Source organism: Dermochelys coriacea, chromosome 2 (assembly GCF_009764565.3).
Source record: "Dermochelys coriacea isolate rDerCor1 chromosome 2, rDerCor1.pri.v4, whole genome shotgun sequence".
In the NCBI taxonomy this organism is placed as follows: Eukaryota; Metazoa; Chordata; order Testudines; family Dermochelyidae; genus Dermochelys; species Dermochelys coriacea.
Genome location: NC_050069.1, coordinates 195014911 through 195038926, shown reverse-complemented (window position 1 = coordinate 195038926; position 24016 = coordinate 195014911). Strand labels below are relative to the sequence as shown.

Genomic DNA, 24016 nt, shown 5'->3' with positions numbered 1-24016 from the left:
TTACTCTGAAAAGCAGTTTCTTGGACTGGGAAGAGCTTTTTAAAAGTGTTTAAAATGGGTAACCTCCCATACAATAAGTTCTACTTTACTTGCTCAGAAAAAGGAAAAAAATAGATAGCAAGCCTTTCTGGATATAACTCAGAGCTACACTGCTCACGTTCAGCAAGAACTTAAAACAAACAACCCCCTTCTTCCTCCCCCTCCTCCCCCCCACACGTGTGTTCTCTCACTCATGTTCCCAACTGAAAACTATGCAACACTTTTGTAGGCAAAAACCAGCCTTCCTGTTGTCTAGCCACGTGGCAGCTGGAAGCACAGTCAGGCAAGTGCTAAGAACATCAGATATGAATTATTCTCTTTTCTTAGTTCTCAATTCATTTAAAGAAAGGTAGTATTCTTCTTTCCCCACCCCCACCCCTAAGTGTTGCGCATCCCTTTTTTGCACAAAGGACTTACATTTTTAATGTAATAATTTAAATAAACTTTTTAAAAACTGGTTTTTGGACCCATACCTTAGAAGTAACCATGGACATTTCTTCTACCTCCTCCAGAGAGGACTAGCATAGGTGCTGCTATCAGACCATTAACACCAGCACAGCCAGCTACACAATTAACTGGAAAATTGCTAATCAGTTTCCAAAAAGAGAAGGTTACTTACTTCATACTAACTGGAGTTCTTTGAGCTGTACGATTCCCCCCCGGGTGCTCACTGTGGGTGTGCACACACTTGAGACTGGAAACTCTTCAACAGAAGAGTCAGTTGTTGGTCCATGCCTGCACTCTTTGCATCCTTATGCTCCCAACCAATGGCATCAGAGGCAGTGGGGAAGAATGACTTCCTTAAGTTCATTGCAGAGGAGGATGTAGTTAGAAATCCATTTTTAAAGTCTTTGGGAAGAGACTGCTTCCCCTTTCATTCTCTCAGCGATAGAGATAAATCGCCTCAGAGATCTTTGGAAGGGCTTTGTCCTGGTCAGATAGAAGGCTAGAGCTCTGCATACATCCAGGGAATGGAGGCTGCTGTCTTCACTACTATTGTGAGGATTTTCTGTGAAAGAAAACGTAAGCCAAGTCTGTCATGAGGGCCCCAAGCTCACCTGGCCACGGTGATATGGGTTAGGAAGGCTACCTTAAAAAAAAAACACTTATCTTTGGTGTGTTTGTTTAAGAGGGACCAGGAGGCCAAGGGCTCAAATGGAGGGGTCATAAGTGTCAACTGCACCAGGTTCAGATGCCAGACAGGTGTAATGCCAACAAGAATGTTCCGATGATGCCTTTTAAGAACCTTACAGTTGTAGAATGGGTGAAAACTGACTAGTTTTCCCACTGGCAGATAAAAAGGGATTAATATTAATAGCTGATAAATGTACCTGCAGTGACTTGATAGATAGGCCCAGTGACTTCACAAGAGAGAAGACATTCCTGAATAGGTGGTTAGTGATGTTGCTGACGCCATAGGGAGGAACCTCTTCCACCTGGCAGCACAGCACTTCCTTGTAGAGGATTTCCCCCAATTGAGAAGATGGACTGAACCTCCTCTGAACAAGACAAGACAAGACCTTTGCCCATCCAAAACGCTAGGCCTACCAGATGGAGGGACACCAGGCTGGGGTGGTTTGTTCGGCCTCTGTTCTGGGACAGTAGACTCAGGAAGGGCTGTAGGTGTAAGAAAGGTGCAAGAAGGTGCATGGGTAAGAAGCCATCTAGAGGATAGTGAAGAACCAGAACTGTTTCTGCCACCATGATCTGCTTGATCTTCTGAAGGATATGAGGTAGCAGGGGAGTGGGAGGGAAGACGTACATGGACAAGTTTGGCCACTGCACTAGGAAGAAATCTCCTCTGGAATTGTGCCCAAGGTATCCCAAGAGCAATAGGCCAGGAATTTCCTATTTCCCTGGGTTGCAAAGGAGTCCCATAATTGTAACGCCCACTGCCCAAAAATTCTGCTACACCACCAGAAGAACACAGCTAGCACTTGAGAACCTCATGAAAGTGTCTGCAGAGGTGGTCTGTTACAGAGTTCACTGCAGAAAAGGGTTCTCTGATGCTGGACACAGAATTACAGAACTTCATTGCTTCTCTGCAGAGAGGGGTGGATCTTGCTGCCCCTTATTTGTTTATATAATCAGAACGGCCATACTGGGTCAGACCAAAAGGTCCATCTAGCCCAGTATCCCATCTTCCAACAGTAGCCAATGCCAGGTGCTTCAGAGGGAATGAACAGAACAGGTAATCAAATGATCCCGTTACCCATTCTCAGTTTTCCGCAAACAGAGGCTAGGGACACTTCAGAGCATGGTTTTGCATCCCTACCCATCCTGTTTATAATAAACCAACAGTGGTCAAAATGTCTGACACTACCTGGACACGAGAGGACCTGATGAAGGGCAGAAATCTTGCTGTGCAAACTCTTGTGCAGCCAGGAACCCTGAGCTGTATGGTTGTCCAGGTGCACTCCCCAACCCAGTAAGGGGGCATCTGTCATGAGTGTCTTTATAGGTGGAACAGGAACAAAAGGAACCCCTATGCAGACATTGTCCTTTATTTCCCCTCAGATGAATGATTGACAGATGTTACAAGACCTGTTTATCCAGAGGGGTCTCTGCTTGGAGCCCAGACCTTTCTCAGCCATGCCTAGAGGTGCTGGAGACAGTGCCTTGCAAAGGGGGTCAGTGCACCAGGCCATGTGGCTCAGTAGGACCAAACTCTCATTGAGGGCTGAGTTCAAGATGAGTATTGAGGTCACTCATGGGGAGGAATCTGTTGAGGCTGGTATGCCCTGACTCAATTGAGAACAGATTCACGCCAAATAAATTCTATAAAACTCTTGGGTTAAAGTGGACTTTTCTGGATTTATCTGGAGCCCCAAGGAGTGAAACAGGTCAAGAAAGGAGGAGACTTCTGATATGACCATCCCCTGAAGAGCCAGTCGTCTAAGGAAATACTGGTTTGCATTGTCAGAGCTGGTGCATCACTACCACAGCGAGAACCTTTGGAAAGATTCTTGGGGCAGTTGATAGGCTGAAGGGCAACACTGTATTGGAAGGGCTCTAGGCCTACCATAAAACAGAAGAATCTGTGTACTGGGCGAGTATCCTCCAAATCAAGGACTCCATACCAATTGCCTTCATTCAGGGAAGGATTATAGCAGCCAGGGTAAACATCCTGAATCTTGATGATGGATGAAGATATCCAGCTGCTTAGGTCCAGGATAGGTCTCCAGACCCCCTTTCTTTTGGGGATTAGGATGTATGTGAATTAAGGGTCCTTCTACCTGTATTGAGGCTATATGGGGTCTATTGCTCACAACTGTATTAGGGAGCCCACCTCCCGTTTGGGAATCCTCTCATGAGTGGGGTCCTTGAAGAGGGACAGGCAAGGGAGTTTTGGAGAAAGGGGAGACAGGAATTTGATTGTGTAGCTGATTGAAATAAATGTACAAGACCTCTCTGTCCGAAGTTATATGCTGCCACTTTGGAAGAAAATGAAACAGGCAGACACCAAAGGTGACGGGGGAAGACTGGTTGTGCAAGGACTGGTTGATGGCTCAAGTGCCCTGTCAAAATGCCTTCTTGATAGGTGCCTGGGGTCTGAAGAGGGGATTGTGATGGTGTGAGATGTCTGGCATATCCTTGGGAGCTGGTCAGTACCTACGAGGTGGCAGCTTAGAATGTTTCCTGCAAGGTGCCAGGGTGCACGTTTCCAAGGAGCAGAGCATGGCACGAGAGTCCTTGAGGGAGTGAAGCTACACAGTCTTTTCACTAAACAGGCTGTTACTCTCCAAGGGAAGATATTCAACTGTCGCATGGACCAAGGGAGCGGGCCTGGACTGGTACAGCCTGGACCATGAGGTAGCTCAGGTTAGAGCGAGAGAACAAGTATTCAGTCCCTTTAGAGGGCACAGAGTACTTCTCAGCCCTCTTTAGCAACAGGGCACAGGTGGCTGATGTGTGCCAAACAGCTTTAGCAAGCTCCCATATGGGCTCATTGACTGTGAGCACCACTTTAGAAGAGCCAGAGTGTGGAGAATGTCTAGAAGCTTATCGGTGGAAGGATCCTGAACCTTTCCCAATGGGATCTGGAGGGTTTCTATAACCCTCCTCAGGAGTTCTTGGCCTATCATCTGGGGGAGAGGAGAGACTGATGCCTCACCCAAAAATGAAGATGCTGTCAGTGAATCGGACAATACCAACTGTTCCTGTTAAGCAACAAGTGGCGGAGACTCCTCCCTTGGAGGTGATCTCTGGATGACAGTGCCCAGGGTCCTCATAGTCTGGGTTCCAAATGTATGGATTCCATGGGCCCCACATAGGGCCAGAGGGTAGGTATATAAAGGGAACAGATACAGACCCCAGCAGGGTACCATTGATCCCTAACCCCATAGTATGGGTCATAGTAGGACTTCCAGAGCCTCCTAGAGCTTCCTCTGTCTGGGCTGATGATGTCTTGTGTTTGGGCTGCAGGGGAAGCTACTAGCACTGTGTTAGTAGGGCACACTGGGGGGTGAGGAGGGAAGAATTTACTGCCAGATAGCTGGGGTAAGGCCAAGAGGGAATATGTACGGTTTGTGTACACACAGCCTAGTGCAATTAAAACCTGGTCCATGACTGAAGCTTTTAAGTACCGTAAATACAAACAAGGGGCAGGGGGGTTAATATACTCGGGAAATCTTTCCAGTCATTCGCTCAAGCAAAGATGACACAGAAGTAACTTAAAGTACTCAGTAAAGATCAAGTAGACTTTCTGCTGATTTCTGATCCCATAAAGAAATATGCTTCCCCAATAAATAAATAAAAAAAAAAGCTGACAGAAAAATGGAAGCTATGGCTCCTTTGTCCAAAAATTTCAGAATAGTTGAGTCATTTAATCCCTTCTCCTGGCCTACGGGATTAGGTTTCAATGTAGGGGATGGGGAGAAGAGGTGAACGAGAGGAAGGAAACTATAGTTTGGTACCTTTAAGTTTTATTTTGTATAGCAATCACAGGAAAAAAAAAAAATGTTTTCTTGCTCAGGGACGTTGCTCAGTTAATTTCAGTTTGCTGTCCGAATCCTGCACTTTATCTTTTTTCCCCACCCAATCTTCCAATTTAGCATGTTTAGCTGGGATTCCTCCAGCCTTAGTTCTGCAGTTGCTCCCCAATGGGTAAATATAACAGGGGAGAACTGGCTAGGAAAATTAAGCCAGTCCAGAAGAAAGCAAACAAATAATGGTTCTCAAACTTTTGTACTGGTGACCCCTTTCACATAGCATCCTCCCCCCCAATAAATTAAAAAAACACTTTTTAATATATTTTACACCATTATAAATTCTGGAGGCAAAGTGGGGTTTGGGGTGGAGGCTGACAGCTTGTAACCCCCCAGGTAATAACCTCACGGACCCTCTGTTTGAGAACCCCTGGATTACACCATAGATTTAAGCATTGACACTAGTTTTTACAAAATGAAGCTTTTTGTGAGACACTATATTTGACTTGGAGATGCCAGAGTTAAATGTAGATTCTCAAGAAATGTATTGTTTACTAATGTCTTAGGTCTTGGTTCTAGTTGTGTTGCTCTGTATAAGTATGGGCTTGAAGCAACAGCTGGAATCACATTGGTAATGAAATAAAGCTAGAAAGCAGTTTTGACACCGTGAATGACCTCCAAATCAAACAGACTATAACAAACAGAAGGGTCCATTTAATACAATGCAGTATGCAATTACCCTGCCACATGCATGATTAATGAACAGAATTGTGATATGAAAACAAGGATATTCATTAGTCTAATTGTTTAAGCCTAGTTCAAAGTGTAATACATTTTTCATTTTGATGGCAACATTAAGCTTATTTTATTACACACACACACACGCTTCCCCCTTTCTTACCCCAAAAAAGTATACAACTCTTAAGTGGGGCTTTATCAAGGAACATAAAGTCAGAATACCAGTATATATTGTGAGCAATCTCTGACACATCTCACGTCACTGGCCATCATGGATATGACACAATGATGAAAGAACTGCTAGTGTAAGAAGAGTCTTTGGAACCAGTCCAAACCCTTGTGTACAGCATGCCGCTATAAACTAAGTAATATTGAGGTTGCACATGTTGAACTCACCAATATGCAGCCAATGCCACAAGGTCCATACCAAGATGAACAACGGGGTCTATGTTCCTTGTAATTATCCTGCCACAGAATAGCAAGCAGAATCGGTCTCACCAGAAGCTCTCATTTACAAAATTAAACTTTCTAGCCCAAGAACATAACTTTCAGACTGTGACTGCTGCTATCCCATCTGCTCATGTCTACAAATTACCTCTTGGAATATTGTTTTAGTCCTAGCCTACTCCCATTCAGTTTAACTCTGAAGTCTAATGATGACAATGCAAAATGTCAGCACTGAATCACCTGACTGCTACACATTTTATTAGACATACAGCCAATGTTCTTAATCTTTTTCAGACTGACAGATAATCCATGAGAGACAGTGATGGGTGGCTGATTGTTGCCAATGATTGCTAGAATAGGGAACTAGGAGTTTAATCTCCAAAAGATCTCAAGTCACCTCTGCCCACAAGGAAGGAAGGTAGATTAATTCCTTCTCCAGGGAGATTAATAGTTTTGCCTGGTTAAGCCTCATCTAAAGATTCTCAATTCAAGAATTTTTGACTCATCTTCAATACAAACATGTCTTCATCTTCTTTTACATATTCTGCTGACTGAACTCTCTCTCAAGCAGTATATTTTGTTTCAGACTACTTACAATTCAGGGAACAAACGGCCAGATTTTCAAAGGCATTTTAGGTGCCTAAAGAAGCAGATGGGATTTTCAGAAGCACCCACAAGTGTAACTCATATTGGCGTTCGGTACTTTTTAAAGTCCCCCTAGGCACTTATCCATATCTTTAGGCACCTGTCATAAATATAAAGGAAAGGATAAACACCTTTAAATCCCTCCTGGCAAGAGAAAAAACCCTTTCACCTGTAAAAGGTTAAGAAGCTAGGATAACCTCGCTGGCACTTGACCAAAATGACCAATGAGGAGACAAGATACTCTCGAAGCTGGGGGGGGGGGAGGGGAAGAGAAACAAAGGCTCTGGGTCTGTGTGATGCTTTTGCCGGGACCAGAGAAGGAATGCAGGTCAGAACTCCTGTAAAGGGCTAATAAGCAATCTAGTTAGATATGCGTTAGATTCTATTTTGTTTAAATGGCTGAGAAAATAAGTTATGCTGAATGGAATGTATATTCCTGTTTTTGTGTCTTTTTGTAACTTAAGGTTTTGCCTAGAGGGATTCTCTATGTTTTGAATCTGATTACCCTGTAAGGTATTTACCATCCTGATTCTACAAAGGTGATTCTTTTACTTTTTCTTCTATTAAAATTCTTCTTTTAAGAACCTGATTGCTTTTTCATTGTTCTTAAGATCCAAGGGTTTGGGTCTGTGTTCACCTATGCAAATTGGTGAGGATTTTTTATTAAGCCTTCCCCAGGAAAGGAGGTGTAGGGTTTGGGAGGATTTTGGGGGGAAAGAAATTTCCAAGCGGGCTACTTTCCCTGTTATATATTTGTTAAACGCTCGGTGGTGGCAGCAATAAAGTCCAAGGGCAAAAGTTAAAATAGTTTGTACCTTGGGGACATTTTAACCTAAGCTGGTAAATATAAGCTTAGGGGGATTTTCATGCAGGTCCCCACATCTGTACCCTAGAGTTCAGAGTGGGGGAAGGAACCTTTACAGCACCTAAATACCTTTGAAAAAAAAAAATCTAACTCAGTCACTACACCCTGCTGTTTGGTATGGTTGGTCTCACTCCTATAGTAAGCCCTGTAATGGATACAGTTTGAAGATGAAATATTGCTCATTTTAGTAGATAATGACAATTAGCACCTATGTGAAGCCTTCCCCAAGCAAATGAGCTTGCCTGCAGCCATTCATCAGCTCCTCTCTACACCGAGGGTATTCTACACTGCAAAAAAACAAAAACAAAAACAAAAACAAAAACCAAACCACACACAACACACAACACAAAAACCCTGTGGCTGGTCCAGCTGACTCAGGCTGTCTGTTTGCAGCATAGGCTTCGAGTCTCAGGCGGCAGCCCGAGCTCAGGGACCCTCCCACTTTGCAAGGTTCTAGAACCTGGGCTCCAGCCTGAACCCAGAAGTCTACACTGCAATTAAAGAGCCCAACTTCCACAAGCCTCAGTCAGCTGGCAAGGACCAGCTGCAGGTGTCTAACTGCAGTGTAGAAATACCCTAAGACTCTCTATAGTCCCTGAAAAGGAAACCAGTAGCTAATGAGTCAGGAAAAAGAAAAGCCACCACAAACTAAATACAGCCAACTCATGTAAATCCACACAGACATATAAAATGGAAATTAGGATAGATGATCTGAATGTCTAACAAAGGAGATACATTGTGCTGCTTTTTAGTGAAGGTTTGTCAATAGCCATCACCTTTGAACTTCAATGGCTTTGTCACATAGGCAAACACTTACTACAAAGAAAAGCAAAAATAGTCAAGTATTAGGACACTTGTAATCATTCCCATTTAAAATTAGATTGGTGCCAACCTTGGACTAAGGCAGTTTCAAGGCTCTCATGGTTTCAGTAGTTATTTTGCGTTGTTTCTTGTAGTTACTGCTGTTTTCAGACTGATTCCTTACTATCGGGGCAGCATCCATGCCTGGCTCCAACAGAACTTCTCTGCCTCTACTCAACGGTTTGTGTTACATGGCCTCCCAAGGGTTTATGGTCTCAGAGACATTGTTTTTAATTGCATTTGTGACACCAAACCCCTTGCACTTTTGTCATGTTCCAGTTTGTTTCCAATAAATGTATCAAATCTGGTATCTGCTATTTGTTTGCTGTTGTATTAAGTCTTTGTGCTTTGGTATTTTTTAAGTTAGGTGCACTTCAGTTTTCATTAAAAAGAAAAGGAGTACTTGTGGCACCTTAGAGACTAATAAATTTATTTGAGCATAAGCTTTTGTGAGCTACAGCTCACTTCATCGGATGCATTTGGTGGAAAATACGGAGGGGAGATTTATATACATACACACACACACACACACACACACACACACACACACACACACACAGAGAGAACATGAAACAATGGGTTTTATCATACACACTGTGTTTTATGTTCTCTGTGTGTGTGTGTGTGTGTGTGTGTGTGTGTGTGTGTGTGTGTGTATATAAATCTCCCCTCCGTATTTTCCACCAAATGCATCCGATGAAGTGAGCTGTAGCTCACAAAAGCTTATGCTCAAATAAATTTGTTAGTCTCTAAGGTGCCACAAGTACTCCTTTTCTTTTTGCAAATACAGACTAACACGGCCGCTACTCTGAAACCTGTCAGTTTTCATTGCTTGCCAATGCTCTACTTTGAGAGGCATAATTTTTATCAGCTCTACAATGCCCATTGCTCTCTTGAGTTGCATCAGGGTCACATTCATTTGTGGTTTAAATTTTGGCCCAGTTATCAGTTGTAACAAATAATTTAGCTTCCACTTCGTTCATCTATTCCCACAACTTAGCTCTATTACATAGATCTCTAGCATAAGGCTCAATGATCTAATTTGCCAGACAGTTTCTTGGGAAAAGCTGTGCTTTTCCCAAGTGACATCCTTGATTCTGCTCTAATTTCTCTGCAATAACATTTGCTCTTAAGAAAAGCACTGGAAGCACTGGCATGGGGGGAAAGGAGCAACCCCACCTACCCAACAAGACACTCTACTGCACATGCTTTTCCCTCTGGGAAGATGATGAGAGAATACATACACACGACAAATGTATAGTCATGGTGCTTAATTCACTACTGGAAGCTCAGAGGCTACAGTGATGAGTAGGGCCCTACCAAATTCATGGTCCACTCTGGTCAATTTCATGGTAATAGGATTTTAAAGTTAGTAAATGTCATTATTTCAGATATTTAAATCTGAAAATTTCATGGTGCTGTAGTTGTAGGGAGCCTGACCCAAAAAGTTGTTGTGGCAGGGTTTGCAAGGTTATTGTAAAGAGGGACAGGGGTGTGCTGCGGTACTACTACCCTTACTTCCAGCAGCAGTGCAGAAGTGGCACTGCATTCAGAGCTGAGTAGCTGGAGAGACGCAGCTGCTGGTCGGGGGCCCAGCTCTGAATGTAGCACCAGCAGCAGCACCGAAGTAAGGATGGTATTGTATGGTATGGTATTGCCACCCTTACTTCTGCCCTGCTGATGGCATGGCATTGCCTTCAAGGCTGGGGGCCCAGCCAAGAGCCGCCACTCTCCAGCCACCCAGCTCTGAAGGCAGTGCAGAAGCAAGGGTCACAATACCGTGATCCCCCTAAAATAACTTTGCAACACCCCTGCATCTCCCTTTTGGGTCAGGACCACCAATTTAAGAAATGCTGGTCTCCCCCATTAAATCTATATAATATAGTGTTAAAGCACACAAAAGACCAGATTCACAGTCCAGAACACGTTTTTCATGGCCGTGAATTTGGTAGGACCATATCAATGAGCATATTAAAAGTCAATATAGAATAGTTCTAACAGGTTCCCTTCCACAGTGAGGGATTCAGGTGGCTTCATTTGCTCTATTATTTGCAAGCATATAGTTTACTTCCAGTACCATGTAAAAGTTGCAACACAGAAGTGCTAGAAGGTCTTTATCTTGACACCCTGCACCCAGTTACCTGACATGACATGGGTCAAGGTCACAAAAAAATATTAAGCTTGTCCCATGACAGAGACCTATACTGACTAGTCCAGTGGTTACTCATAATCCATCCATACTACTAAACAGAATCATATTGTACAAAAACAATGTTACCAGGTCCCTTGACATGATAGTAGGTTGTATTATTTAGTCATAATTTACGTTACAGCATCAAACAAATGGTTCTCTAGTGCAGCATATTCTAAAGATTCCTAGGGTGACGGGGTGGTTTTTTTTTTTTTTAATAAATATTTATTTTCAGGCATTTTAAAGCTACTTTCTGGGGAGGAAATGTGAAGCTTTCTAGCTATAATTAACCTGCATAATAGTGTTAGATAGTAGAAAACTAAACATACGGGGTAAAAGTCTACTTGCATCAGCCAGCCATCCTAGGCAAAAATCCTAAAACTTTGCACATTCAAGAGCAGGGGGAAAAAACCCTGTAACAAATCCTGCAGTTCATCAGCATGTGTGGGCATTGTATTTGAAAAAGAGATAGGCAATGGATCTGTAGGAAAGCAGCAACAGTAGGTTTGGAAGGATTATATATATATTTTTTTTTAATTGGTACACATCAATCTCACTGTACACACAAACTGACAAAAACAAACTTCCTCCTATAATAAAACAGAAATTTAGGCAAAGTAAGAAAAATGCTGCTTCAGAACTTAGTCAAAATCCAGTGATGTAGACTTTTGAATTAGGCTGGTTAGAAATGGACTAGTGAATTAATCATAAAACAGGTATGATTTGTTGAGTTTAAGATATTTACTTTGTATATTTTGTCACGTGGACAATTTGCATTATAATGGATGTATGAAGTTAACTTTTGGAATCTCAATGTCTATTATTAAATTGTCTGTCCCCTGCATAATTTCCTGCAACTGTGAATTTAAGAGAAATGTTTTAAAAAATTGCTTAATAAGAAGCTTCTATTACCCACCAAATAATAAAAAATAAAAAAAAATATTGCCAGGCCTACATAACAGCAAAACAGAAAGCATTTGAAGATCATATACTCTTGACATTATATAGGCTAGGAAAAAAAGTGTTTAAATTTATTTAACTCAAGTTAAATTTGAAACAACTTAGCACCTAGTATAGGCATAGGTTTAACATAAGAGAGCTGGCTGTAGTATGTCCTAGGGGGAGCCCAAGTTACACCACAACCAGCTAGCACAAGTTTAAAAAGGTATTAAGCTGTTAATAGAAAAGGAGTACTTGTGGCACCTTAGAGACTAACAAATTTATTTGAGCATCTGATGAAGTGAGCTGTAGCTCACGAAACTTTTCTTTTTGCGAATACAGACTAATACGGCTGCTACTCTGTAAGCTGTTAATGGAGCAGATGCAAGCATGTTTGAATTTTCTAGTTTTTAGATTTTTATATCTATAAAAAAAAATATCAGCCTTTAGAAAGGAAAACTAATGTAATACAAGATCTAATTGCTACAGCAAAAAAAAAAAAAAAACCCTCCCCCCCATAAAATCCACAGTTCTGACAGCTCTTCATTTCTCTTTTGAAGAAAAACAATTGTAAAGGCATCTGAACTCACAGGTTTTAATGTTAAATAGTACTGAAGCAGACAGGAGTTCTCAGTGTTGATATTAATGTTGCCAACTCTTGTAAATTAACTGCAAGTCACACAGCTTTGGAGCAGGAATTTTGTAGCAGGAGCTCTTGCGAAAATGCAAAAGTCTCCTTTGCTCCAGTGATTTTCAGAGTTGGTTTGAAAACAGGGGTGCACAGCTGTGCGCAAGAGACCCTCTGGAGGACCAGACCTGTCCTTGCCACTGCCCTGCCTTCATCCCTATGAAAGGAGCAGAGGGTTATGGTAGCAGGAGAAAGGGAGGTGTGGAAAAGCCCAGGGAAACAAATTACACCTAGCTACTTGCAGTTATGTTTGTTTAAAATAAAATTAATGTTTTCTGATTTATTGTCATTGTATAACTGATCAAAATATTTAAAAGATATTTTACAAATACATTGAGATCTTTTTAAAACAAAGATTCTAAATAATTATAGTGTTAAAAACACAGTCATGCCACACTGAGGCCCAGACAGTAGATGACTCCTTAAATCTTACCCATGTATGCATCAGTTATGAGATATCCTATGCTAGATGGACAATGCCAGGTTATGTACTGCTAGCCATCACAAGCAACAGGATTTCCGAGAGTGTGGGAGTTGGTCTCCCCATGACAAGAGACGCTCCAACCCCGTGCGAAATTCAGCCCTGTTGGAAGCTGGCAGTCTCTCCCCTTTGCTCCCTCTTGGGAGAGCAAACCAACAGCTCAGCAGAGCTCCATTCCCTCTTCCCCTCCTTGGAGGGACGTGGACAGGACAATGCCTCTCCTCCTCTCCTTCTGCACCCCAAGAACCCTAAGAGGAGCAGTGATCAGGTGGGGGGGCTGAACTGAGGAAGAATGCGGGACAGAATTAATTGCTGTGCAGGGAATGGAGGTGAGAGAGCTCCTTTAGCAGGGCCAAAAAAAAAAAAAAAAAAAAAAAAAAAAATCACCTTTCCCAATACACTTGTGAAAAGAGCAACACTAACTCTCTCACTTACACCCAACAGAATTTTTAAAAAAATTCAAGAGAGACTAAAAAACCCACAATATAATTTTCTTTAACAAAACAAAATAAAAGCACGATTTTGGGGGTCTGACTCATGATTTTTGATCTCTTGAGATCTGCATAATTTCAGTATTGCCAGAGAAGCAAAATTTCAATATACACCAATGAGCAGCTTGTACATGCACACAATATGCATGTCTTCACTGTGTTTTTCGTGTAATCTATTACAAACTCAGCAATTTATAGTTTAGTTTGTCTCTTTTAGACGTTGGCAACACTGGCTAGAAATTGTATGCAGACTAGGCTTTTTTTTTTTTTTTAAATTAAAGAAAAACAAAAACCACACACAACCACCCACACACAAAAAAGCACTTATCTAAACAGTTTCAGGGATTTTGAGTTTCTTCAAGTTTTGTTTCAGTGGAAACTGTCTGAAGTCATGCTTAATTAGGCAAATAAAGTAGCGATGTCAGAATTTACTGACACCAGAATAATAAGATTTCTAGTTTTGTTTAGCCAAAAATGCTGAGAATTGCTGTAGGAATGTTTGGGCAAAGATTGTATGGTGCTTGCTACCATAACAAGGAATGCAAACTGGCCATGTTAAACACCAAAAAACAATATTAGTAAAAAGTAAGAATCTCAGTGTGATGAAGCATGAAAGACTAAAAACTACATGTTTAAAACAAAAACAATGAGGAGCATGCCTCTGAAGAAGTGGGTTTTTTACCCATGAAACCTTATGCCCAAATAAATCTGTCAGTCTTTAAGGTGCCACCAGACTCCTCGTTGTCTTTGTGGATACAGACTAACACAGCTACCCCTCTGATGTTTAAAACACAAGATACATTTGAAGTCACTGTATGTGAGATATGAAAAGTTCGGGACCAGGGAAACTTCTGAAAGAATCAGCAAGGAACACCGCAGTCCAATACATATCCATATAATCCTCAGAAACAGAGGATTCTTTCACTGTAATATCATAGCACTATTTTGCATCAAACAAGTAAAATTTGTGCATTGTTACAAAAGCTAGACGGCTGAAGATATTTACTTCTACACTCCTAAAATGAAAAGGGTTTGAACTGCTCTAAACATGTGCACTGGGAGGACAGAGAATAGGCTACATAGTGTCCTGGTTTAATACTCTTCTGAATTAAAGTATGTATGGAGCAACAAAAACAATTTGCCCCTAGTGGACTATAATCGTGTTATATAGACTATTTCTGTTCAGGACTAAGGGGCATGTCTACACAGGAAGACAAGCCAAATTAACTCCAGGTGTGAATTTAAAAAAACAACACCACACTTGTGTGGATGCCCTCATTCAAAAGTAAGGTAGCCTTTGTGAATTATGCTGAAGTGAACTAAAATAACTCTCTTCTGAAAGAAAGTGTTCACACAGGGGATTTAAATGCGCTTAAAAGTCACATCTTTAGTTAATTTGGAGTAACTTCCCATGTAGAAAAGTCTGTGAAGATAAAGTCTTAAAATAAAGAAAAACATGATCGTTAGACTAGAGAAAGTAAAAAGTGTTCAATTGCAAATTTAAAATAGGATCTTAAACAAAAGAAAAATGGATTTTTTGAGTATCAGAATCATATTGCTTAATTTGTTTTACTGCTTAAGGCACCTGTGATCATCGAAGAGTCAACATTGCAAAGACCTTGACTAAACTAGGCTTCCCCTCTCTCCCCCCGCCCCATTTTCAAATGGAGCTGAGCCAGTGAGAGCAACGAAGTCAGTAATAATGGGGACACTAATGTAGATGGCTTCTGGCAATTGATGGTATTCTGTCTACACTAACCCGCCTATCATTACTAGGAACACAACTGAATTGGTGGTAGTAGTGATTGAAAATTTTGTGCATGAAACCAAAAAATCCCTGGTGTAGACACCCTTTAAGAGTGAGATGTGGTTACCATTTCATTTGAATTGTTTAAGTGACAGTTAGTTAGCCCTCTGCAAATCCTAGGAGACAATGGAGAGCTCAAACATAGCCAATATCCTCATCTGTGGTGCAGAACTTTAACTGTCAATTATGTGAAAGAAAAAATTAAAAGGTCACTTAAATACCAGGCCAACTAAGGAATATCAGCTGGGCTCACTTGACAGTTATCATTGGGACCCAAACACTGAATCCCACAATGCCTTTTTAAAAGTTAGTTCTTGGAGTAGAGCCATGTTTAATAAAGATGCATCTGTGTGCAGCATTTTCCATTACAGTAATGCTCCAAACTACTATTGCTAAGAAATTCTTCAAATTTCATAGCGTAGATATTGTCAACAAACCCAGACACTACATTTTGCTTACTATTGGGTTTTTACATAAAATCTTTCAGCCACAAATCTCAAGGCACTTTACAAAGCAAAGCACATTAAGCCCCTACATGAACACTTTTTATTGTGAAAGAAAGTGGTTTTAGTTCACTTGTTTAGCTTAATTCACAAAGGCCACTTTACTTTTGAAAGAGGGCATCCACACAGGGATTTGATGCACTTTAAATTCACATCTGCAGTTAATTTGGCTTAACTTCCCATCTAGACAAGCCCTTAGTCCTGAACAGAAATAGTCTACATAAACAAGATTAAAGCCCAGTTTGCTTCATTTTTCCTAAGTGCAACATTATCATATTAAAACATTAAAGAAAATGGGGCTCTATGCAATTTTCAGTGTTGCCATGAAGTCTCATTGAATTGTCAATAACTAGGGCCCTACGAAATTCACAGTCCATTTTGGTCAATTTAACGATCATAGGATTTTTAAAATAGTAAATTTCACGATTTCAGCTATTTAAATCTGAAATTACACAGTGTTGTAATTGTAGGGGTCCTGACCCAAAAAGGAGTTGTGTGGGGATCACAAGGATATTGTAGGGGGAGGCTGCAGTACTGCTACCCTTACTTCTGTACTCCACCATGGTGAGAGGCGGAAGTGGAGTCAATGGCAGTCGACCCCTGCCATGAGGATGCAAGGTAAGTTGACCTAAGATACGCCAACTTCAGCTAGAAGCATAGCGTAGCTGAAGTCAACATATCTTAGGCCGATTTCCCCCCCCCACACACACACACACACAAAAAAAGGGTAGACCAGGCCTAAGAATGGCATGATGTGGTATTGCCACCCTTACTTCTGTGCTACTGCCTGCAGAGCTGGGCCCTCAGTCAGCAGCCGCTGCCCAACTGCCTTGCAATACCAGGACACCCCTCCCTCCCTCCCCCAAAATAACCTTGCAACACCCTTTTAGATCAGGTCCCCCAATTTGAGAAACACTGGACTCCACCTTAAAATCTGTATAGCATATGGTAAAAACACACAAGACCAGATTTCACAGTCCAGGATGTGTTTTTCATGGCCATAAATTTGGTAGGTCCCTATCAATAACTTTGTATAGAAATAGTCATCGTACACAACACAGCTGTGTAGTCTGAGCATCAACAGTATAGAGCAGAACAAAACCCAACTTATCTAAAGAGACCTTCCCAAACAGACTACAAGAAACTTCATGTATCTACAGTAAAAGGCTGAATGACTATGTTGATCCTGTTGTAACTTTAACTTCCAGTCCCAAGGAACCTGGGTATTTCAATTCTGAAACTGTGAACAAGTAACTATCCATAACACTCACCTCTATCCTCTCCTAACATTAATGCATATGTACTTATGTTTTAAACTACTGTTAGAGCAAGAAGATTTCAAGGTGAGGCTGCCACTCCAGCCTTCCTTTGGAGTTTTCTGGCTTTTGTTAGTTACATTATTAGCTATTTGAATGAATATTTTCTTTTTAGTGGAGTGTTTAAATAGTGGCTCAGGGAAGACTGTTTTTCCATTAGAGGCTCCTAAAAAGTAAAAACCCTCATTTAAACAATGCATTTTGTTAACAAGATGACAATTCTCACCGTTTCTCAGCCACCCTTCCCCATGCGGTATAGTTTTGCTACCACAGATCTTTATTTCTTGGTCAGTTATGTTTCTGTAGAACGATTAGGAGGTTTCTTCCAGAGGATGGTCTTAGTATTTTCAAAGTACTTATTATTCATTTATCCAGACACCACATGTACATCAGTTAATATACAACCACCACTACGCTGCCATCAATTAGTACTTCAATAATGAAGTGCTACAAATATATTACTAAATTTCATAGATCCATATTCCTATATTTGAAGCTGTAATGTAAATGAAACATTTGCCATTTTACAAAGAAGTCAGAGTGAAGTTTTATAGAAGAGGATGACCATCACAGGAGGAGCTCCATTGCTCATGTAATAAACTTTAAAAAGTACCCCAGAAAACACATACATCTAAAATAAAAAAGAAGAATGCAAGATGGCTTACTTCTCCCTTGGAATTTAACCTGTATTAAGCGGGAGCTCGAGCTCCTGAACTGCCCTTAGCTGGTTGCTGGAGAGTACGGAGCACACACTTTGAAAGCTGCAACACCACTCTTCTCATAGTCTTATAGCATGTGGTTGTGCTTTGGTAGGAAATTGTGACAAAGAACTTTAAGAACACTTAAGAGTGAATGAATTTCACTACAGTTATCACCACACATCCAATAAGTCTGTTCTAAACTAAAGCACTATGGGTCAAATTTCCTTCCTTTAAAAATATCTGGCCCTTAATGCTGAACAAGTATTGTTTCAAAGGGTAATAGTTACATTTGTTATTTAGGACATCTACTAGTAGACAGAGAGGAATTTTGCGAACACTACAGGAGGTCCAAGTGCTAATGAGGAGATTTTTGCATTTCCGCTCATTGTCCCTCCCCCTTCTCCAAAACATGCCTTTCTAAAACACTCATTCTGTTAAATTTAAATGTTCTGTTCTTTGCTCCTCTAACAACCTTATCAAAAAACTGAACTAGAAAACAAATCAATTAGAATTATATTGGCATAAACTCTAGTAGCCTAGCTGTCCCTACTAAATAGAACTAACACTTCCTAATGCATCCAGTTTTTCAACCAATTGAAAAGATATTTATTCAGCAGCATCCATGGAATTTTTCTGCACTCATTCAGTCTTCAGGCAGGGATCTTATCTCCAAAAGTAGTACAGAATCAACAAAAAAATAACTAGAAGGGAGTAAATCATCCTGAACAATGAAGTTAATGGAAAATTCCACTGAGGCATCATGCTAAGCTCCAAAGAGGAAAGGGAAAGAGGAGTGCCATTTTCCAATTTTAAATTAAGTCAGTCCAAACTGACACATTGTTACTATTTTAGGACAGACAGACATTTCAGCTGTATGTTGAAAATGTGTGTCTTCACAACTAGTGTCGTTAAGAAACTATAGCCATCAAAAATAACTATATTAATTTTTTAAAAATTAGACTAGATTAAGTAAGAGGAGATGAATTTTGATATTACCAAACTCTTTGTAATACAAATATATAGCTATAATCTTAACCAGGAGTATGTAGACAAGTATGAACAAATTTGCAAAAACTGATTACTTCCTTCGAAAGTTTATTTTTCCCGCTGTATCATATTCTCTTCTTCCAACACCTTTTAATGGGTTTCTACTTCTACAATGGAGTATTCATAGCATTGCTAATGCTAGACCAATATCTTGTAGACAAGTCTGTCATTTTTACCGTTAAGTATTCATTTTGATGGTGTTAACTCCAGAAGTAAGATTCCTTACTGTCAAGACTTAAGTACAGTAAACTTGACTATCTAAATATTCTCTGCATTCCAACAAACCTCTTCAGATCTTTAAAGATACAGTTCTACATGTTATTTGGTTTTTAAACTTTTTAAAAAAAAAAAAAAAAAAAAAAAAAAAAGGTGTATAATGAATGATTCCCCATCCCCTCAAGCCAGTTTACCATGTATTCCAAAATTTTGATCAGCTATAAACTTGAGATTCAGGGACTCTTTAAGACTGTTTCTGATTTCACTATATGTGCTTTCAAGTTTGAGGGGAAATCTGTTACCCAAACTATTTAAGCCTATAAAAAGTAGTTTGTGCTGTGGAAAGCATACATCCCTACCCCACAACCACCCCTCCCCTCCAAAAAAAAAGTAAGTGAGAGACACCAACAGAAGTTGGCCCAATAAAAACACTCTCACTCACCTTGTGTATCTAATATCCTGGGACAGACAGGGCTACATATGCATTTAACCAAACACACACACACACACACACACACACACGCTATTAAATTTATTAAAATTTGATTAAAATTTAATTAAGTCTAATTGATTTATTAAAATTTGTTAGTCTCTAAGGTGCCACAAGTACTCCTTTTCTTTTTGTGAATACAGACTAACACGGCTGCTACTCTGAAACCTGACAAAAGCTATAAACATTCCCCATCTCACAGATCTGACCAGAAGGCAAATTCACAACCATACTCTTTGTCTATGTGTACTCATTTCTCCATCACAGAAAAACAAGAATTTTAAAAATGCACAACCATCTTTTGAAGTGAGCAATGAAACCCAATGACAACTTTTCACCTACAGTACTTTTAGGTTAGCAAAAATAGGTGTTAGATCCCTGAAGTCAATATTTCTTGTTGTTATTGTTGTGAAATATTTATATTTACAATACCAAGTGAACTGTTAAGAACACTGGTGGGTCTTCCAGCGGTTCAGAGCCAATGAAACCGTAAAAGTTTCTAGATTAGTGCTCTTAAACAATCAAGCAAAACAAAAAACCCCAACACACCCCACCACGCTCCTGGGGACTAAAAACAATCTCCAAGCAAATGGAAGTGGAAAAAGGTTTAGAACTCCTCTCTTCCCCCTTTTGATTGAGGCAGGAGAGTGCAGTCGAGATGGGAAGCTTCCCACACAGGACAGTCTGAAGCAAAGCAGCACATTCTCCCTGCCAACCAGTAAAGAGGCTTCTGGGACAGAACTTAAAGCTTAGCCGGCTCTCAGGCCCATTCGGAAGCGCTTGTTCTGAACGCAAATACCCACTCCCAGTTTAGCACAGCCAGCGTTAGACAAGAGACGCTCTGATGTTACACTTCCGTTTCTGACAGGAAAATTAAGAGCCACTAACCAGCTCCCGCCCACCCCTCGAATATTTCCGACTAGGTTTCCAAGGGAAAGGAATCCCGAGGACCCGCTGGCTGGGGCGAGGAGAAGCCAGGCACGGGCAGAGCAGCCGCCGCCGGCCCTCTCCGGGTGCAGGCGGAGGCAGCCCGGAGCCCCAGGAGGGCGAACGGACTCCACGGCACCCGGCGGGAAGAGCTGGGAGCAGGGGCCCGAGGCGGGCGTCAGGCCGGCGCTCCCCGGCGGGGAGGTTTCTCGGGGCGGGGGAGCGCGGACAGCTCCCCCAGCGGAGGGAGGTGGGGGACGGGGCCCGCGGGGCGTGAAATGCCGGCCGGCCGGCCGGAACTGGCGCGGGCGGGTGCTCACCTCGTCGTCGTGGTGCTGGCAGTAGCTGGCCCGGTCCGGGAAGACGGAGGCGAGGATGCTGTAGGGCGTGGCGGGGAACGGCTGGCCGAGGGCGAGCGGGGCGGCCGGCCCGGGGGGGGCGGCGGCGGCGGCGGGGGGGGGCGCCCCGCCGAAGCGCTCGATGAAGTGGTCCTTGGTGAGGCGGACGCGCTGGTGCGCCCGCACGCAGTTGTCGCACAGGTGCTCCTGGCAGTCCAGGCAGCGCGAGCTGGCCGCGTTGCCCTCGTCGCAGGAGCTGCAGCGGGGCTCGCCCTGCCGGCTGTGCGGCCGCCGGAGCAGCAGCGCGGAGGAGCCGCCCGCGCCGGAAGCGGACGGGGACGGGGCGGCCGCGGAGGCGCCGGCGGCCGCGCCGCTGCCGCCGGCCGCGCGGTGCTGCTGCTGCTGCTGCTGCTGCTGCCGGGGGTGGTGGTGCCGGTTGTTGCTGCCGCCGCCGCCGCCGCCCCGGCCGTTGTTCTTCTGCTCCTCGGCGGCGGCGGCCGCCACCACCACCACGTCCAGCAGGTTGCTGAGGAGGAAGTTGGAGGAGGGCAGCGCGTCCATGCCCGAGGGCTCCGAGATCACCACCTTCTGGTCGCAGATGGGGCAGCGCAGCTTGAGCGCGTCCCCCGCGCCCGGGTGCTGGTGCTGGTGCTGGCGCTGCGCCTCCAGGCACTGGCGGCAGAAGGCGTGCAGGCAGGGCAGGACGTGCAGGCGGCGGGACGGGGCGCAGGACGAGCCGCCCGCCGAGGAGGAGTTGGAGGTCTGCGAGGAGGAGGAGGAGGTGGAGGAGTTGGAGGAGATGGGAGCCGGCGAGCCGCACATCTCCTTGCACAGCGGGCATAGCTGGAAGTCCGCCTCGGGAAACGAAGCCATTTGCAAGCGGCCTGGCGGGGGGCGGGGAGGGGGGGGGGCACGAGCCGCGGGGTGCAAGCGCCTCAGCAGCAGGGACTCATGGAGGAGCCGGATTGCAAATCGCTCGGCATCGATTATTAGTCGGTGTCTGCAGGGAGCCGGGCCTCGGAGCGCCTCGCCCCCGGGGGAGGTGGGGGGCGCTGGGTGCGGTTGCCCCGTTCGCTGCTTGCCAATGGAGTCCGCCTTCCCTACCCGCAATTAGCTTCCAATCGCGGTTCGCATTGGACAAATTGTATCGATTCCCCAAAACTAGTCACAGGCTGACACAGAGTCTCTCTGCCCGTTTCCCCCGGGGTGGGCAGTTCGACAACGTGGTGGGTGACGATGTTCTTCTTCAAGTGCATGGGCGCCACTCCTGTAAACCCCCTCCCCCCCCAATCCAGTGTGAACTGGACCTAGCGCTGCGGGAGGTTCGGCTCCGATTTCCTCAACAGCGGGAGAATAGCGTCGGGGGATCTGCGGGGCAAGCCCCCCCCCCCCGACCCCGAGGGGCTGCTGGGCGGCGAGGCAAAGGGCTTCCAACTTAGCTCCTCTCTTTGGGGACGGGGGAAGAGGAAGGAGAGAAATATTTTGTTTCGGTTTTCCCCCTTTTGCGGCTCAGTCCAGCTCTAGGAGAGGCAGAGACACAAACACAGTGGCCAAGCAGACTCCTCCGGCTCCAGTCCTCCCCCGCCGACGCCTGCTCCACCAACGCATGACTGGGGGATGGGGATGGAGAGCGGTGTTGGTGCCGGACCCCGGGGACACTCAGGCTGGCGGGATGCAATAAAGAGAGACACCCAACACTGCAGCGAGATCGCTTCGGTGCTCCTCGGTCCCGCTAAGCGCTGAATCGCGCCGAGCCGCTGCCCGCACGCCCCCCTGGGCAGGCTCTGCTCCCGCTCCGGGTCAGCCCCAGACCGGCTCGCTCCAGCACGCGGTCTCCCCTCTAGCCTCGCAGCCCGGGCAGGCTCGGGGTGGCTTGCACACGCTGTAGCAGCAGCGGTAGCCGCCGGGTAGAGTAGCAGCGGCAGGTCCCCGCCGGCCGCCCTGAATTATTCATGGGGGGTGTATTATATTCGCTTGCACAAATTGGAGCCGCTGTGCAATGCTATCCGAGAGTCCCACGCTCACCCCCCCCCTCCTCTCCGCTGCTCGCTCGAGCCTCTGCAACGACGGGGATCACATTTCCTTTGTCATCTCGCCTCTTCGTGCGGTGTTTTATTAGGAAACAAAAGTAAAAAAAAAAAAAAAAAGCTTGCCCCGCAATTTGCACAACCAAATCCACTAGCAATTGGCACCAGGTTTGAATTAGCAACAGCGGCAGCAATAGCAATTACTCACTCAGCAGCAGCAGAATCCCAAGTGATACAGATAACGTTGGATTCCAGCAGAGCCATCGCACGGGGCGGGGGGGAATGGGTGGCTTCTCCCCTTCCCCTCTTTGTCGCGGTGGGGGTTTGGAGTGGTTGCTTTCCCCTCAGGTTGAGTTTGAGAGCATGGCTTTTGCAGGGGCTCCGGGCAGCTCGTGCTCTGGCTACGCGCCCTCTCCTTTTCCCTCTCTCTGGACGCCTGTTATTGAAACTGATCAGAGTTCGGAATCCTTTTAATCTCCAAAGGAGCGAACTCACTTCCGCCTGAGCTCTGAGGGGGTGGCTAGGGGGAGGGGGGTCTAAAGGCAAACAGGAAACATTAACCCTCTTACTATTGCTGGCTTTTCTGTGCTGCCTCTTGCCCTAGCAGCCGTGGATTCCTGAATCTTCTAGTAATTCGGCTTTTTAAGACTACGAGGGCTGCTTATAGTATTTTAAGGATTCTAATGCTTTGTCTGTCCGTCTTTATATTAATTAGTCCTTTTATAACTGCGAGACACATTTAATATGTACGAATTGTGATTATTTTACTTTTTGTCTTGTATACGTGTAATCATGTGATTCTCATTTGTAAAGAAGGAGCGACTTAATGTTAAAAGCTATTGAGAGGACAATTATACAACTTTGATTAAACTTTGCAAACATCTAATTAAAAATATAGTTCTAAGCCTTAAGTCACTCAGTTTAAATAACACCTCTTGTTATGTCCTGGACAACTATTTATTGACTAAACCCCCATACCTGTGATCCAGTTTAAAATTAAAACAACAAGAAATTCTGTATCAAAATGTAAGGGGTGTGTGAAAGGATTCTAGGATTAGTATTTAAGAGCTCTTTAAAAAGATAAGTAAATACACTAGACTAGCCTTAATGTAATATTAAGATTAGAAAATAATTTTTTTTTAAATGAAGGTTTAGTGTTTTCACCAAGCTCTCAAAAGGCAGGAAATTCCAAGAGTTAAAGTTGCTGCCTTGCTGTTAACTCAGCTAGATTGCCTGTCCTCTGTATATATGGTGTGCTTTAATGCACCATACATAAAAAGATACATGATGTTTTAGAAATAATACGGGAAACAGAAACTACTGAAGAGATT

At 43.6% G+C, this 24016-nt stretch overlaps 1 protein-coding gene across 1 annotated transcript in view; it reads right to left on the bottom strand.

Annotated features, from left to right (window-relative positions):
- The window catches only part of TRIM71 (tripartite motif containing 71), a 94625-nt gene extending 71223 nt beyond the window's left edge, over positions 1-23402 (bottom strand). The window contains exon 1 of the mRNA XM_038393192.2: positions 20641-23402. Coding sequence (XP_038249120.1) covers positions 20641-21531 — 891 coding nt within the window. The 5' untranslated portion in view covers positions 21532-23402. The remainder of the gene's footprint in view (positions 1-20640) is intronic.
- Between the last annotated feature and the right edge of the window lie 614 nt (positions 23403-24016).